At 30.0% G+C, this 16,983-nt stretch overlaps 2 protein-coding genes across 2 annotated transcripts; one reads left to right on the forward strand and one right to left on the reverse strand.

Moving 5' to 3' along the window:
• Positions 1 to 2,765: 2,765 nt before the first annotated feature.
• On the reverse strand, positions 2,766 to 4,054 carry LOC114180439 (blue copper protein-like). Its single transcript, XM_028066757.2, has 3 exons — positions 3,820 to 4,054; positions 3,278 to 3,694; positions 2,766 to 3,148 (listed from the first exon to the last, which is right to left on the reverse strand). The coding sequence occupies exons 1-3, from the start codon at positions 3,992 to 3,994 to the stop codon at positions 2,766 to 2,768; spliced, it is 975 nt and encodes a 324-aa protein (XP_027922558.1). The 5' UTR covers positions 3,995 to 4,054.
• A 5,122-nt stretch (positions 4,055 to 9,176) lies between these two features.
• On the forward strand, positions 9,177 to 10,133 carry LOC146886723 (uncharacterized). The gene has a single exon (XM_085671842.1). The coding sequence runs from the start codon at positions 9,177 to 9,179 to the stop codon at positions 10,131 to 10,133; it is 957 nt and encodes a 318-aa protein (XP_085527968.1).
• Positions 10,134 to 16,983: the final 6,850 nt, after the last annotated feature.

Consider the following 16,983-nt stretch of genomic DNA (forward strand, 5'->3'; position numbering starts at 1 on the left):
CAAGCACACCAAGTTCACCTTGTATCTGTGACCTGCCATCACCATTGAACACCCAACATCTAGTCGCTCAACACTCCAAAACCTCTCGCCTGGGCGAGATGTCGCGCTCAAAGCACCCAAGTTTTCTCGCGACCTCGCCTAGGTGAATCATTCTTGCCCAAGCGAGACTAGGCGTCGCTCAACTCTACACTAAGTCGCCTGAGCGAGCGGCGCGAATCATACCAGAAAAGAGGTTCTACAATTCTCGCTTAGACGAGATAGACTCGCTTGGGCGAGACTTGCAGAGTTCTCCCTCTGTGACACACACGTTTTACCCAAAATAATGCCAAACCAACCCAATAATATACCACAAAGCATTCAATCAATACCAACGCAGTTGTAATGGCAAGTAGCACTCAAAAACACGCTTTCTACACATCTGGACAACCAAACTCGAATATGTAATCATCCATAGCCTGAAATATAAAACCCTCATCCCACAACATATTACACCTACATAATTATGTACCCCAACCTCAAATACTCCAATTCACAATATCAGTACAAACCACACGAATTTCTCAATCAAACAGAAACCAATTGGGCAAAATGCAGCAACATACAACATCGAAATATACACAAGTTCAGCACCCCTAACCTAGAATTAGTGATCAAAAATTGAGAAGATAAAATCCTTGATTCGCACTCTCCCTCTTGGTCCAGCCCTGGCACACTCACAACTCCACTCACACTCTCCAATTCGTGCTTCTTAGTATAGCAGTCCACCACAATGCCCAAAACCCTTCCCTTTACCTAAATTTACATTCATACCACAACTACTAGTTAGCAAAAATAAAGCTTTTTCTTTGCCCACCAAGGTTTGAATCTGTGACCTTCCACTCCTAAGGCCAAAGCACGACCACTATGCCAATTCACATTTGGTGATACACACAAACCAACATAAGTTTACAATACCAATCACATACTCATACATATCCTTAACAATCAATAACAAAACAATCACACATAATTGGCATACATAGGACTTAAACCCAAGTCCTTTCACACAATCAAAGTACACTAAACCATTTGAGCTAGCACTTTTCGACATCACATTAAACAATAATTAATGCCATAAAGGCGCTTTCTACCCGCATTTATTAATTAATTAAATATTTAATTAATTAATTTCACGAGTCTTATACACACTACATCATGTTTTTTGCACTGCTTGTTTATAGAACTCTCAAAAAGTTATTTATAGAAAAATGATGTGTTTTAAAATAATGAAACTCGTTTATAACAATATTTATACGAAAACCTTTTAATATTAAAATAATCGAGTCTCATTATTTTTAAACCGTTATCACTTTTTAAGTCTCATTATTCCAGGGTCTTACATGAATCATGCTTACCTTACTATTTTCTTTTTGTCGTTAAGTTCAGATTTCCAGTTTTTGCCTCTTCTTAAATACTTAGGTTTTATTAGTTTATTTCACTCAAGTGAATCGATCTTGTAAATAGTATAGAAAAAAGAGTAAATTGACTTTTTGCAAATATGTGATAACAAAATAAATAAAATATTTTTCAAATGACTAAAAACCCAACATTTTGGACACAACGAATTAATATTTTAAATAACTCCATAGAGACATTTGAAAAAAAAAATAAAAGAAAAAATTTAAAAGTTCAAATATCAAATGTCAAATGACTAAACAAATAACAATCAAGACACTTATCAACAAAATAAACATGAGTAAGAAAGTAATTTTCCTTGTTCATTCTTTTCTTGTATTATAATTTCTTATATTATAATAAAAGTACCTTCTTTTCTAATATTATATAATAGATGACTGAAAAAAATGATAATTAGGACACTTGTAAAATAAACATGGATAAGAAAGTAATTTTCCTAATATCTTCTTTTCTTATATCATAATAGATTATAATAGAAGTACCTTCTTTTCTTTTATTATAATAGATGACTTAAAAAATAACAATTGGGACACTTATAAAAAAATAAAGATGGATAAGAAACTTATTTTCTTAGTATTTTTTTTATATTATAATAGATAATGATTAGAAATAGTAAAATTTTATACATATATAAATATATATATATATATATAAATATATATATATATATAAATATATATATATATAAATATATATATATATATATATATATAAATATATATATATATAAATATATATATATATATATATATATATATATATATATATATATAAGATCTGAAATTTTGGTATCACTTTTTACAATAATATATATTTTAAAAGTATAGAAAGAGAAAAATATACACTATAATTATTAGAACAAAATATTATTATTTAAAATAAAGATGATTTTATCAACATCTATCTAAAACAAATAATTATACAAAGACTAAAATAAAATTGTAAACCTATTTCAGGACTAAATATATTTAGTATTTTTTTATTTGAATTTTATTCATTTTCAAATGTGCTCTTTAGTTATATTTATAAAAAAGTAATAGTGATGTTTAATTCTTAGTTTGAACATAGTAATTTTATTTGTATGTGATAAACATCGTCTCTACATTGATAGAAAAAGAGAGTTAGAGAGGACAAAGTAATCACAAAGTATTTTATATTTTCTAAAGTGAAATAGTTTCTCTCAGAGAGGACAAAACAAGAAAGGAAAAAAAAAAGAAACAAAATACAATGAAAAAGCGAATTCATGAAATACAATGAAAAAGCGATAAGAATAGTGAGTTCCAAACACGGCTAACTACAAACTCATGTCTCTAATAGAAGAAAGCCGCGACAAGTGAAAGAAGGGTAGCAGAAACTCCAGCAAGTTCGATAGATGCAGCTTCAGAGTTCTGTGGCAGAGGGACGACGAGAGAGCTTGCGGGAGAAGGGGTAGAAGGATTGGTGGTGAGAGAGGGGGAAGGAGAGCTGGCGGTGGTGGCACTGCTACTATTTCCGGTGACATTGATGGCGAGTTTTTGGCCTCCTTGACAGTGCCCTGGAGCTCCACAGATGAAGTAGTGAGCACCAGATTTGTTGAGGGTCACTCTCGCAGGTGGAGTGGTGTAAGTGGCAAGAGGAGAGGTTGAGTTGCAAGAATCAAAATTCTCCTTCGTCACTTCCTCTACGTTGTGTCTGTTAGATCGGTAGTTGAACACTGTAAAACACAAACAATAGAAGATGTCATTAGTTATTTACTTCAAGCATTGATCAAACCATAAATGAGCTATAAATCTCTTAAAATTGTTTAAGTGTTTAATTAATGTAATGATGTATGTTGACTTACCTAGTATGTCTCCAACCCTGAAGGTCTTGTCAGATGCCCAAGATGCGTAAGTTGCAGCACCGTTAGTAGGAACGATCCAGCCTAAGCTCTCTCGAACAATGAAAGTAACTGGTCCAGTTGATGGACCTGGAGGAGGGGCTGGCACAGTGCTTGGTGCTTGTGTTGGTGTGGGGACAGGGCTAGCCCTTGGTGGAGAACCACTCCTACTGGGTCTGTTAACAACGTTAATTGTCAATTTCTGACCAAGGGAACAATGTGATCCGAAGGTGCAAATGTAATATTGTTCCCCTGTCTCGTTCAGCGCCACGGTCGCTGGACCGGAGGTAAGGGTGAAAAGGGTGCTCGCACCGTTGCATGCGTCATAAACTGATTTCGTCACCTTGGCTACGTCGTGATGGCCGTTTGTGAAGTTAAACACTGCAAAATTCACCAATAAAAAAAATTTGAGCTAAATATTCACCTACTGGGTCTGTATCCATTATTCCTTTTCATGACTTATCCGTATTAACGATTAGCGGAAGGATTTTGGGAGATTAACATACCGAGAGTATCACCTACGACGAAGGTTTTGTCGGAAGCCCAGGCGGTGTAGGTTGCAGCACCCCCATAAGGGATGGTCCAGCCGGCGGAATCACCCACCACGTGTCGGGTCTGTGCCATGGAGCCATGAAGCAAGGTGGCTACTGCAAATAGCATGAGAAACAAGCTTCTCGCCATGGATATGTGTTCTTGGAGGTAAGTCGCTCCTCTTTGTTTCTGGACTAGACCTCTGTGTATGCTACGTACTCTTTTCTCCTTCTTTTCCTTGTTCTCCTTCTGGTGATTCAATTGTAATGTGGAATGCCAATGCTTTATGTAGGTATTTATAGCTTTAGAGGAAATTATTCTAAAAGATTATTAAGATATAAGGAGATTATTTAAGATAATATGTAATATGTTAAAAAGATTATATAAGATGATAAGTAGTCTATTAAAAATATTATTTAAGATATAAGTAAATTATTTAGGATAATATATATAGTCTTTTAAAAACACCATTAGATAATATTTCACTAAAAAATTTATAAAAGATAATGTATAGTCTATTAAAAAGATTATTTAAGATAATAGATTATTTCTATTAAGAATAGATTAATTCTTTTTGAAAAGATAACGGGTCCAATTTATAGACGAAATATATTTTCATTTTTAATAAAAAGATAACTTAATTTTTTATGACCTGTATTAATAAATTGATTTAGTTTAGAGTCGTAAAACGGTGAATAGAATGGAAGTGTACTGAGCGGTGGACCTGAACACAGTTAGTTATGATTATTATAAACAAAATAACAAGATTTTAAATAAAGATAATTTTATCAAAAATCTATTTTCTTTAAAAAAATAATAATGAACCTGTTGCGGGGCTAAATATATTTAAAATTTATTTGTTCCTTTATTTGAATTTTAATCATTTTCAAATGTTTTTGTTTAGTTATATTTATTAAGAAAATAATAATGTATATAATTCTTAGTTTGAAAACAACAACTTTATTTTTACTTCATAAACACCACCTAAATATTGATAGAAAAAAAAAGAAGAAAAAGAGATAGATAGATAGATGACAAAAGAGAGATCAATTTTTTTATACTTTTTGCGAAGCAAACACAAAAATATTTTATATTCTACAAAAAACTAATTTATCTCGTAGAATTATGGTCCAAATGAAATTGTAAGATTACGATTTCATCTTTGTAAATAAAATTAATTTAAAATAAAATATAATTAGTTTAAATTTTTTTAAAATAAAAAATGAATTATTATTCAAAATAACAAATTTGTAATTAATTGTTAGTGACTGTTTAAATAAAATTAAACTCTATGTTAGAAGTTCACTTAAATTAAAATCTGTTAAAGGTATATGTTTTATTTGATTCCAGTCCTGTGATTCTGGTCAAAGCATGTGCATAAATGCATACATGTATTTCACAGGTGCATATTAGTATGTAAGATATATTTCACATGAAGAGAGAGCAAGGCATGCATGGTCATAATCCGGTTTTTTTAACCAAAATGTGGTACTTTTGTATAAAATTACTTTTAAACATGTGCTTATATGCTAGGATTGATTTCATGTTTGTGTGTTTATTAAAAGAGATATAGAGTTTAAGAAAAGAAATAATAAATATGTTTAAGTTTATGATAAAGTTTTGAATAGAATCAATGTTAAAAATGATTTATAAGTTTAGAAAATCAGCATGTATGTAAAAATAATCAATAATAGGCTTTATAAAGTACAAAACATATGCAAAATTATAGAATAAACATTCTAAAAGTATAAAGGACACTAAAAAAAAAAATTGTAGGTAGACTCGTTAAAACTACGTATTAGTATATGAACAAAGTATAATATATATCATTAGACTCGTCTAATTAGTATATGTACACACTTGTGTAATATATATATATATATATATATATATATATATATATATATATATATATATATATATATATATATATATATATATATAAACTCATATAATGTATATTGCAAGACACATTTAATTAGAGAATGGGTAGATGCGTATGATGTGTATTAGTAAACACATCTAACTTGTCCAATGTATACTGCTAAACTCATGTAATCAATATATGAGCAAAGTCATCTAATGTGGGGTAGCAAGACTTGCCTGATTAATGTATGGGCATACTTGTCTATTGTGTATGTTGTAAAATCTGTTTTAATTATTATTGCAAACGTATGAAAGCTGCAAACAATAGTTTTGATTTAGCCATTATTGTTGCAATAGTTTTGATTTGGTAGTTACAACAATAATTTAACCGTTGTTGTCATCTCAACTCCTCCATCCACCTTTAAATAGGTGTCTTATCCTTCCTCCAAAGATATACCTTCACACTCATATTTCTTCTCCTTACTTCTTTTTTATTTCACTCTCTTTTATTATTTTATGAGTTTATGTTCTCTTTATTTAAGATCCTGAGTTTATAGAGTTTATCTTGCTAGTTTCTGTTATCCTCGGAATATATCCGAGATGTTCATGTTGTACCTTGGGGGGTTTGCGCATACACTATGAATAAATCCTTAAGGCAGTGTTACACACCTCAGGAATTTAAGTGTTTGTGTTCTTATCATATTTTTACTATAGTGTATTCTTAGACTCGTCTAATTAATGTGTGGAATGACTCATCTACTAATTTTTGCTATATTCATCTATTCTGTGTATGGATAAACTCATTCAATGTGTATTGTTAGACCTATTTAATATTTTTTGCTATACTCATTTAATCAATGTATGAACAAACTCGTTTAATGTGTATTAAGATTCATTTAATTAGTGAATGAACAATGTTATCTAATGTGTATGGACAAACTCGTCTAATAGGTATTCTGATAACATCCAGTTTTACCTATTTTTGTGTGTTTACTATCATGAATAAATAAACTTTTTCTTAGCTTTTATCTTGTTATATTCTCAAGTTTAATGTATTTTGTTTTGTTTTATATTTTAGTTATTTTATGATTGTTTTACCTCTAATCTCTTTTTGAGTATGTTAAATAAGTTAATAGGAAGCATTTGTGGTGGAGAAAAACAAGCAAGAACTCAATGGAGCATGTTTTGGAAAAGAAAATATCAATTTGAAGCAAATACCCGCATCGGGCGCCACTAAAATCACGCCAGTGCTTCAAATACAAAATGCTATCAAACCTCACAAGGTTGAGTGATAGAAAGTGAGATTGAGCGTCCACAAGGCTAAGCAGTGGAAAGTGAGACTAAGCGCCACAAGGTTGAGCAGTGAAAAAGTAGGGCTTAGCATCATTCAATTCGTAAGACCTATCGCCGAGCGATGGAGGGGTGCCACCAAGCTGTGACTTTCTAGAGTTGCATGTTTCACATTTTACTGATACGACACTTGGCGGTGTTGAGATGGCGTCAAGCGATGACGACGCTGATGTGTCGAAAATGGGTATTTGAACATGTTTCTCGTGAGGGTTTTGGGATTCCTCATTTTGCACAACAGAGAAACACTTTTGGGTACTTGGAGAGCCTCTTGGAGGTTGCTGATAATGTTAATTTTTACCATTATCTAAGCTATATTTCATTAGCAAAATCATCTCTTCCAAAGCATTTAACCTACTTAATCCTCAATTTTACCTTACTTTTGTAAATAAATACATTTTGGGTTACATTGATCTAAATATATCACTAATCCCCATTTTTTGTGTCCTTTTTGTAGATGGGAAGCTTTGTCCAAAAATCCAGATTAATGAGTGACCCGAAATAGCAAGGAGAAGAAGAAAAATGTCAACAGGAAGCGCCTGGCGACACGAAGCAAGCGCCAGGCGGAACAGACCGCCAGTCAAGCGCCAACCAAGCGCCAGCCAGGCGCCCCTGCTACGAACCGCCTGGCGGTAACTGGACACCGCTAGGCGGTAGCTGCCAATTTTTGCCCCTGTTTGCCCGATACCGCATGGCGGTGAGACCCTGCCGCCAGGCGCCATTGTTCGCTGATGTGGCAAGTTGGCTCCTTTTCTTCTGTTTTCGCGAAGGGAAACTCATCTTTGGCATTTTGGAGGCACGAAGAACACATTTGGAGAGCTTGGAGGAGTGCTAGGGCTTGTGGGAACAGCTCCATCTTCCTCTTTGTATTTCTTTCTCTTCCATCTCTTCCATTTTTAAGCTTGAGCTCTCCATGGCAATGGAGAGCTAAACCCATTTTTGTTGGGGTTAGATGTAGCCACGAAACTCTTGTGTAAATGCAAATGTTTTGATTATATATATGACTCTTTCATTAATTGCTAGTCTTCTTATTTCTTCACTTAAAGCTTGCATTGATTTAGTCATCTCTTGCATGATTTTTGGTTCATTGGGTGTGGAAATATCTTTTGAAACCTAGATTTGAAATAAGAAAACTCAATGGAGCTTGTACCTAGGAATGGGGCTTGACCCATTGGTTGTCTTAAGCCCTTGTGCATAAAGCAAATTTGCTTATTAAGAGTTCAAGGAATTGACTTTTAATAAGGAAATTTAGGCTCAATCTTTTAAGGAATTAGGGTTTGAGTAATTTTGTGGGTTGGCATTAGCATATTAATGAAGAGGATGTTAAATTGTAGTTGCATGAGAGCATAGTTGGTGAATTCTAACCCCGGCAATATCAAGTCATATCATTTCTAATCTTTTCCACTCACTAAGTGCCTTTAACTTTCAAAGTTCAATTTTAATTATTTATGCAAAGTTTAATTTCATACATTAAAACTCAAAATATGGATTTATTCATTAGTTTAAATTAGTCACTAATTACGCAATTAATTAGTATACACGAGTCTCTTGGGAAACGATATCCCGGTCTTACCGGTTACTACTTGCGCGACTTGGTACACTTGCCAAAGTCTTTAACAAGTTTTTGGCGCCGTTGCCGGGGACCCGTGTCTAATACTAGACTATTGTGTGATTTTTGACTTATTTAGACTTAAATTCTTTTGTGCATATTTACTGTTTTTGTTTACTTATATACGCACATTATTTTTGGGCTAACTTGTAGTTCGAGCTTGTTTTTGTTGTTGCTCTATAGTTTATGCAGGGTAGGATCCGTACAAGGAGGACTGCATCTTCAGAACCACTCCTTGTTGATCCCGAGATAGAGAAAACTGCCCGCAGAAACAATAGTGCCACAAGGAGAAGACGAGCTCAAGCACAACAAGTTGCCCATTACTCTTCTGATTCAGACACTCTTCCGTCTACTTCTCAGAATCTTGATTCTTTGCCAGAAGAAGAAATGGCTGAAAATCCTCATGGTGATGGTAGGGGTAGTGAAAGACGCACTTTGGAAGATTATGCAGCGTTCACAGGCCATATCAACTTCAACAGTATTGCTAGGCCAACTGTCAATGCCACCAACATGGAGATGAAGCCAGCTCTTATTCATTTGGTGCAGAGTAATCAGTTCAATGGCCTGTCTCATGAGAATCCTTACACTCATCTGGCCACATTCTTAGAGATATGCAATACTGTGAAGATCCATCAAGTTCCTGATGAAGCCATACGACTGAGTCTCTTTCCATTCTCACTAGCAGGACCCGCAAAAGCCTGGCTGAATTCTTTTCCTGAAAATAGCCTCACTAACTGGGATGATGTGGTTGCAAAGTTCTTGAGCAAATATTTTCCCCAGTCCAAGGTTAACAAGGGAAAGCAGGAAATCTCGGCATTTCAACAAGATATGGATGAGTCATTGGGCCAAGCATGGGATAGATTCAAGGGACTGTTGAGGAAGACTCCCATTCATGGGTTTGATCAACCTACACAGCTCACTCTTTTCTTGGCAGGACTTAAATCCCAGTCAAAGCTTATGTTGGATGCCTCTGCCGGTGGGAGTATCAAGTGGAAGACGCCAGAGGAAGCTTATGAGTTAATAGAGAATATGGCCGCCAATGATAATGAAGCTTACACTGAGAGAGCCCATTCTCAAAAGAAGGGTATTCTAGAGCTTCAATCTCAAGATGCTCTATTGGCTCAAAACAAGATTATGACTCAGCAGCTGGAGACCCTCATGAAGAAACTGTCACAACTTCCTCAAGAGCTTCAAAATGCCTCTGTAGCTCAACTCCAACAAGTGCAAAGTTGTGAGTTATGTGGAGGGAACCATACTAATGGGCAATGTGCTATGCTAAGCACATCTCAAGAGGAAGTTAGTTATATGGGCAATCAAGGCCGACCAGGGAACTATAACCAAGGATGGAGACCTCATCAAAGCATGGGCCAAGCTGGACCTTCCAATAGGCCCCCACATCAACAAACTTACCAACATCCTTCTTTGTCTGATAGAACAAGTTTTAGGGAAAGTCAATTTAAAAGCTAAACAAATAAATAAAAGAGTAAAATAAATATCAATGTTAAATAAAACAAATAGATAAAATACTATGCACATTTGACAGCAAAATAAAAATAATTAAAAAAAGTAAATTAGCAATGTTAAATGACTAAAAAATTAACTTTTTAATACTTGTCAACAAAATAGATAATAAAGTAAATTGTGTGATATCTTTTTTTTTTATATTATAACATATAATAGATAATAAATAATAGATGACCAAATAATAAGAAATCATAAAATGATAAACTTAAAAATGAAAAAAAAAATAGTATAAGGAAATTAATACTTAAAATATAAGTTATTCTTTAATAATTTATTAAATAATCAATTAATAAAAAATTATAAAAGTATAAAATTAAAAATTAAAACAATAATATAAAAGTAAATTTCAATTTTTAGGACAAATTATTTAAAATAAAATACATAAATTGAGTAAAATAACTTTTATGTGGTAGTAAAATAAATATAAATTAAAAAAATGGAAAATTAATAATTTTAAATAATTAAAATATTAACTTTGTCTACATTTATCAACAAAATAAACACAAATTATAAAATATATTTTTTTAGTATAATAATAAATAATAGATAATAGATATAGATTGAATAGAACAATGTTCACATATAGAGCTGTCAAAATGAGTTGGAATCGGTAATTCAATCCGGCACATCACGGATTCGGGTTGGGTTAAATTTTTTTTACAAATTTCAATACGGGTTAATTTTTGACCCGGCTGATCTAGAACCCGACTCACCCGGGTTGAATCCGTGGTGAGCCGGGGGGTTGGCTCACCAACCCGCAAATAAAAGGGTCACATAAGTGTTTTTTATTAAGTTAGGTTTTACATCTAGGTCATGTAAGGTTGTCTTTTTTTTTAGCCAACACATAAATAATTTGTATTTTTTTTTATTTTGGTTTGTATTTGGATTGTATTAAAGTTTATTTAGATTTTAATTAGAATTATAATTTAATTTTGACTAAAAAAATAAAAAAATTGTATTTTTTTTAATTAAGAGAACCCGTGAGCCAATTTGTTTAACTCGTCAACCCGTGGTGAGTCAGGCCGGATCCAAATTTTTTTGGCTCGCTAAAAAGTGAGTCGGGTTGGGTTGGCTCACTAAATGATCAACCAGTGATGGATCAAGCCCGATAGAGCCAAATTATCCGTTTTGACAACTTTAATCACATAGTAAAATAAATTGAATTCTAAATACTATACATGTCTAATACATGCATATGTCCAAATACATGCATGTCATATTAACACACACCTTCTATGCATACACATTTTTTTTCCTTCTACAAAAATTTAAAATAATTGTTGCATGTAAGCATAAACTAGAAAAATTAAAACGTTTAAAAATGTTGAATTTCAAACATTTTTTAAATAACAATAAAGAATATATGTTAATTATAGAAAATACTTGAAATTCTTCAACCTTTTATAAACTAAAGATACAAAGACTAAAACAGATAAATATGTGTAACCTATAATATTGATGACATGATTTTGATAAGGATAATTACCAAATTTTACTGAGTATCGAATTTTCTTATTTATGTTTTCCAGTAATTTCTGTCAATATTAATTATGTCCAAATAAGATAAGGAATATTGAAAGTAAGCTTAAGTGAATCAATCTCATCACTATAAATATGATATATAATATATTTGTGTCACTTTATTTTTTTCATTTATCATATGATATTTTTTATTATATTATATCATTTAACTAAATAATATATCAGAAAAAAAAACCAAAATATTAAAATATATCTATTAATGATTATACAGTTGTATTATAATTAGAGATGACAAATAAACCCGTCTCCGTGGGTATTGCCCGAACACGTTCCCGTTTTGACGGAGAATCCCCATATTGACTGGGTATGGGTATGGGTATGGGTATGGAAAATCCCCGACTTTTTCAATTGGGTATGGGGATGGGTATGAAAATATATATATCCCCGCCATAATACTCGTCCCCGCCACATCTTCCTCCCTATTTAAATTATTAAAATGTTAATTAATTAAGTAACCATATATATATATATATATATATATACTTTCTATTTTTTATTTCTTCAAATTATTTGGTTTGTCATGAAATGCATTAGCATCTCCAATATATTTTTCATCTATAACAATATATAAAGAGGATTCCTCTTTTGTGTCCACATTTCAAAATACCAATTTTACCCTTTAAAATATAATTATTTATTAAATTTTTGAAAATTGACCGTTATTTTTATAACTTTTTTTTCTTTATTTATCAATAATTATTTTCTCATATTTTCTTATATATTTCACTTTATTTTTAATAAATATAATTTTATTTTATATATTAACTTAATAACATTATATTATCATCACCTATTAATATAATATCACGCATATTTAAAAAATGCATACACACATGCGCGATAGCGTTTGTGTGTCTGCTAGTCTTATTATAACATTTATGTAATTATGTTGAAATGATATATGTCAATTTAAAATAAAAAATATGTCTCACATTTGAATATTTCTATTATTTTTTAATATTTTTATTTCTTATATATTTTCCGTTAAGATGAGAATGTTTAATGCTCTCAATTTAATTGTTTAATAGCATAAACCTTTCATTTACCGGTAATATAAAAAAAATATTATTTACTTATTATTATTCATTTTTGTTTCATATGAAGAACTCTTTTATTTCCCTAAAATAATTTTCATTATTTCTCAACTATTGAGTATATATGTTAATATTTGAAAAGTTTTCTTAGATCTCTAAGATATTTTTTTATCTTATTATACCTTTAATTATACATTTGTTTTTCTTTGTGTGATTTCTCTCAATAGTCTCTCAAATTGTTTTTAAGACACACATGTGTTAATTTTTTTTATATTTTTATTTGTTGTTTATTTTCATCATGTAAAATACTATTTCGATATATTTTATCTAATTATTTTTTATTTTCTAACTCATTATCAATCATAATGTAATTTTTTTACTATAATTGTATAAATAACTTTTATTTACTACAAGAAAAATTTAATGTAATTGCTATGAATATTTTTTTAATCACCATCCAACATATATATATATATATATATATATATATATATATATATATATATATATATATTGGAGTTCAAAATATACAAGATCTATGTAAAAATTTATTATTATGTTTATTATTTGTTCTTTGCGTCATTTTGATCAAGTGATGTATTATAACTTTTATTAGTGTATAAAAAAAAGATTTATTAGAATTTAAAAAATTGAAGTAAACAAACATTTAAAATATATTTTAATTTGAATATTTGTTTTCCTTTTATATTTTTTTAAAAATATTTTTAAAATTTATCAACTAGGTTTCATTAATGTTTGTAAATTTAATAAATGTTTTAGTTCTTATAAAATTTTATTTGGTATTCTAATCTAAAATGTAAACAATTATAATTTATTTCAAAGTATTTGATATCGAAGAAAGAATCATTCTCCTAATATTGAATATTTGATAATATTATGTTTCCTTTACGTAATTTTTTACTGTTTTATAAAAATTAATTAAAATTAATATTTAGAAAATGGATACGAGATTATACCCGTTACCCGGTGGGGATGGGGATGAGACAAAAGTTTGATACCCGTTGAATTTGGGTATGGGGATGAGGATGAATTTTTTTTACGGAGATAGATATGGGATAGCGAAACCCGTCCCCGTTCCGCCCCGTTGCCATCCCTGATCATAATTTATATTTACTTTAAAAATAATATTTGAATATATCATGTAGGATTAAGTATATAACTCTTTAAACATCACGTCTAGTAATATATTATATTTTATCTTTATGTATACCAGAAACTCTCTTGTTAAAGTTATATTCTTCAATAATTTCTGCAAATAGTGACATATCATGACAAAAAATTTGAAGGGAACAAAATTAATTTTGAAATTATCAAATTTGATCATAGGATAATGCTTTAAAACAATGATTATTTTACTAAACAATTTGATCATTAGTATAATGCTTCAAAATATGTGAAAAAATATAATTTATCTTGTTTTCATCAATATTTTTTTTCCTCATTTTTAAACGATGAATTTATTCTTTTATTCTTTATCAATATACTTTTTTGTAAATAATCTTAACAAATAATTTATCATAATCTAACAAAAAATTTAGGCACATAACTATTAAAAGAAAAATAAATATTATAATCAAGTCACAATTAAAAATCGGTTATGAAAAAACACATGATACATTATTTTTTTTCTATATTCATAAAAAAATGAACAAAAAGCTAATGAGATAAAAAATAATGTTTTTATTATCAAGTGAGACAAGAGACAAGAAAGGAAGAGGATAAATGAGAAATTAAAGCAAAAATAATGAGTTTGTGTATAACTTTTTTTATTTTTCAAAAATAAAAAGAAAACATGTGAGAGTGAGAGATGATTACAATTTGTGAAAAAACTAAAAAGACAATAAGAATGAAAATAAAAATTATATTAATAAATATTTGGTTTAATTACTCTTCTGATTCATGTTTTCGTTTACAAATATTAAATTGGTTCTCTAGTTTTTTTAAGCTCAATTTGATCTCGATTTTTTGAAAAAATAATGCAATTTGGTCTTTTATGATAAAGTTTTTTAAATTTCTTGGAATAGATCAATGATTCTTTCACTAAAATTGAAACTCTTAATATGGATGATTTGCTTTATTAATGTAATTAATATAATCCTAGTATCAATTTTTTGACAAAAAAAAGACCAAAAGAGAAATTAAACCTAAATATTAGAGCTGTCAAAATGGATCACCCGACCCAACCCGGCTCGACCCGCGACGGGTTGGTCACTTAGTGGGTCAACCCAACCCAGCTCACTTATTAGCGAGCCAACAAAATTAGAACCCGACCCGACCCACCACGGGTTGGCGGGTTAAACGGGTTGGCTCATTGGCTCACTTAATTAAAAAAAAACACACAATTTTTTTCTTCAATCTCAAAAAAACTAAATTATAATTCCGATTAAAATCTAAATAAACTTCAATACAATCCAAATAAAATCCCAAATTATGTTAAACTCCAAATACAAACCAAAATCACAAAAATATAAATTACTATCTAACATCAAATCATTTTTGTCACTTATTTTTTTAATATATACTTATATAATATATATATATATATATATATAATATATATAATATACATATATTCATATAATATATATATATATATAATATAATATATAATATATATACATATATAATATATATAATATATACATATAATATATGTATATATAATTATATATATATATAAAATTTAATGTATATATCAATTTAATATTTAAAATTTATTGGCGGGTTGGTGACCCAACCCAACTCATCACGGGTTCAACCCGAATGAGTCGGGTTCATTTTTAACCCGTACTGAAATTTGTAATTTTTTTTCAACCCAACCCGATCCGAACCTGTGATGTGCCGGGTTGGCTCGCGGGTTATAACCCATTTTGACGGCTCTACTAAATATTTTTATTCTTTATTATCTATTAACATTAAATGGTGTGTTTTATAAAAGAAATAAAAAAATACACAATTTAATTTTCATCAATTATTTAAATATATTGCCTACAATTTTAAAAATTTAATAAATTTCTAATATAATATATATATATATATATATATATATATATATATATATATAATTAAAAAAATTCAAAATTGGGAGGGGGACATGGCCCCTCCCTAATGGGGGTAATTTTCTATTAAAATAAGGCAAATTTCAATGAGACCATTATGGATCATTGCATGTAGCTATCCACCTCGGATTGAGGTCAATATCTCTTTGTTCTACTTCTCATATTTTCTTTATGAAGTTGATCATAAGAAATATTTTGTCGAAACCAAAATTGTTGTATTATCCGATCAATTTTATAATTTTGATTATTGGTTCCTTGACTTCATGTCATTGGTGTTGTGATTACATCGAGTTTCAAGCTCTACAACTACCTTGTCCTAATGTAATTGAATTTTCATTTTTATTCATAACCTTTTTTTTATTCATTTTTATTAAATAAAACTAAAAAAATATGAAGTATTAAAAAATTACACTATCTACAACACACTAAAGTCATGCTAAAATCTCACGACTTCAAAAATAAAGAAGTCACAACATTATACAACTTCAACATGTTCTCTAAAGATAAAAGTCATTCCAGTGTGTCATAACTTCAATATATTTCATAACAAAACTGAAATTTTGCCAACATGGTACAACTTCGCTTTTGGCTTAAATGTAATTAACTTTATAATTTTAATTAAAGTCGACTCAAGATGTGATAATTTTATCTTTTGAAGAAGTCATCCAGATTTGACATAACTTCAATTTAATTATAGTAAAAATCGCTTTAACATAATACAACTTATTTATTATGATGTTGTGTCAAGTTGGCACGATGTGTCAATTATTTTTTAAAATTTTCACCCTTTTGGTAATTTTAGAATGAAATTAACTTATTTAAAAAAAAAATCTTTGCTTTTAAGTAGGGATATAACTTTCATTTGCATGCTCCAAAACAATAATGTTTTTACTTAACACATAAAAGCTTTTGAACTTAACTAGTAATTTCACATATCACCGTCATCCTTTTCTTAATTCTTTTTTCTCTATTATTCTATTTGATCAAAACAATAGTGTTCATTATCCCGTATGAATTATTTGAGTTTCATATAATTATTGCTCCTTGAAGGAGGACCTATGTGAAAGAGAGATGTAGAAACAAAAAATATGGACTTGTCTGCTGATTTTTTAAAGCAAAATAATACCAACACACGTT

Source organism: Vigna unguiculata, chromosome 4, assembly GCF_037176805.1.
Source record: "Vigna unguiculata cultivar grain cowpea cultivar isolate G323 ecotype 2 chromosome 4, ASM3717680v1, whole genome shotgun sequence".
NCBI lineage: Eukaryota > Viridiplantae > Streptophyta > Magnoliopsida > Fabales > Fabaceae > Vigna > Vigna unguiculata.

Coding starts and splice junctions, on each gene's coding strand:
- LOC114180439 (XM_028066757.2), bottom strand. CDS start 3,994: ATGGCGAGAAGCTTGTTTCTCATGCTATTTGCAGTAGCCACCTTGCTT. Junction 3,695..3,819: donor CGTCGTAGGTGATACTCTCG/GTATGTTAATCT, acceptor TGAATTTTGCAG/TGTTTAACTTCACAAACGGC. Junction 3,149..3,277: donor CAGGGTTGGAGACATACTAG/GTAAGTCAACAT, acceptor TGTGTTTTACAG/TGTTCAACTACCGATCTAAC.
- LOC146886723 (XM_085671842.1), top strand. CDS start 9,177: ATGGAGATGAAGCCAGCTCTTATTCATTTGGTGCAGAGTAATCAGTTC.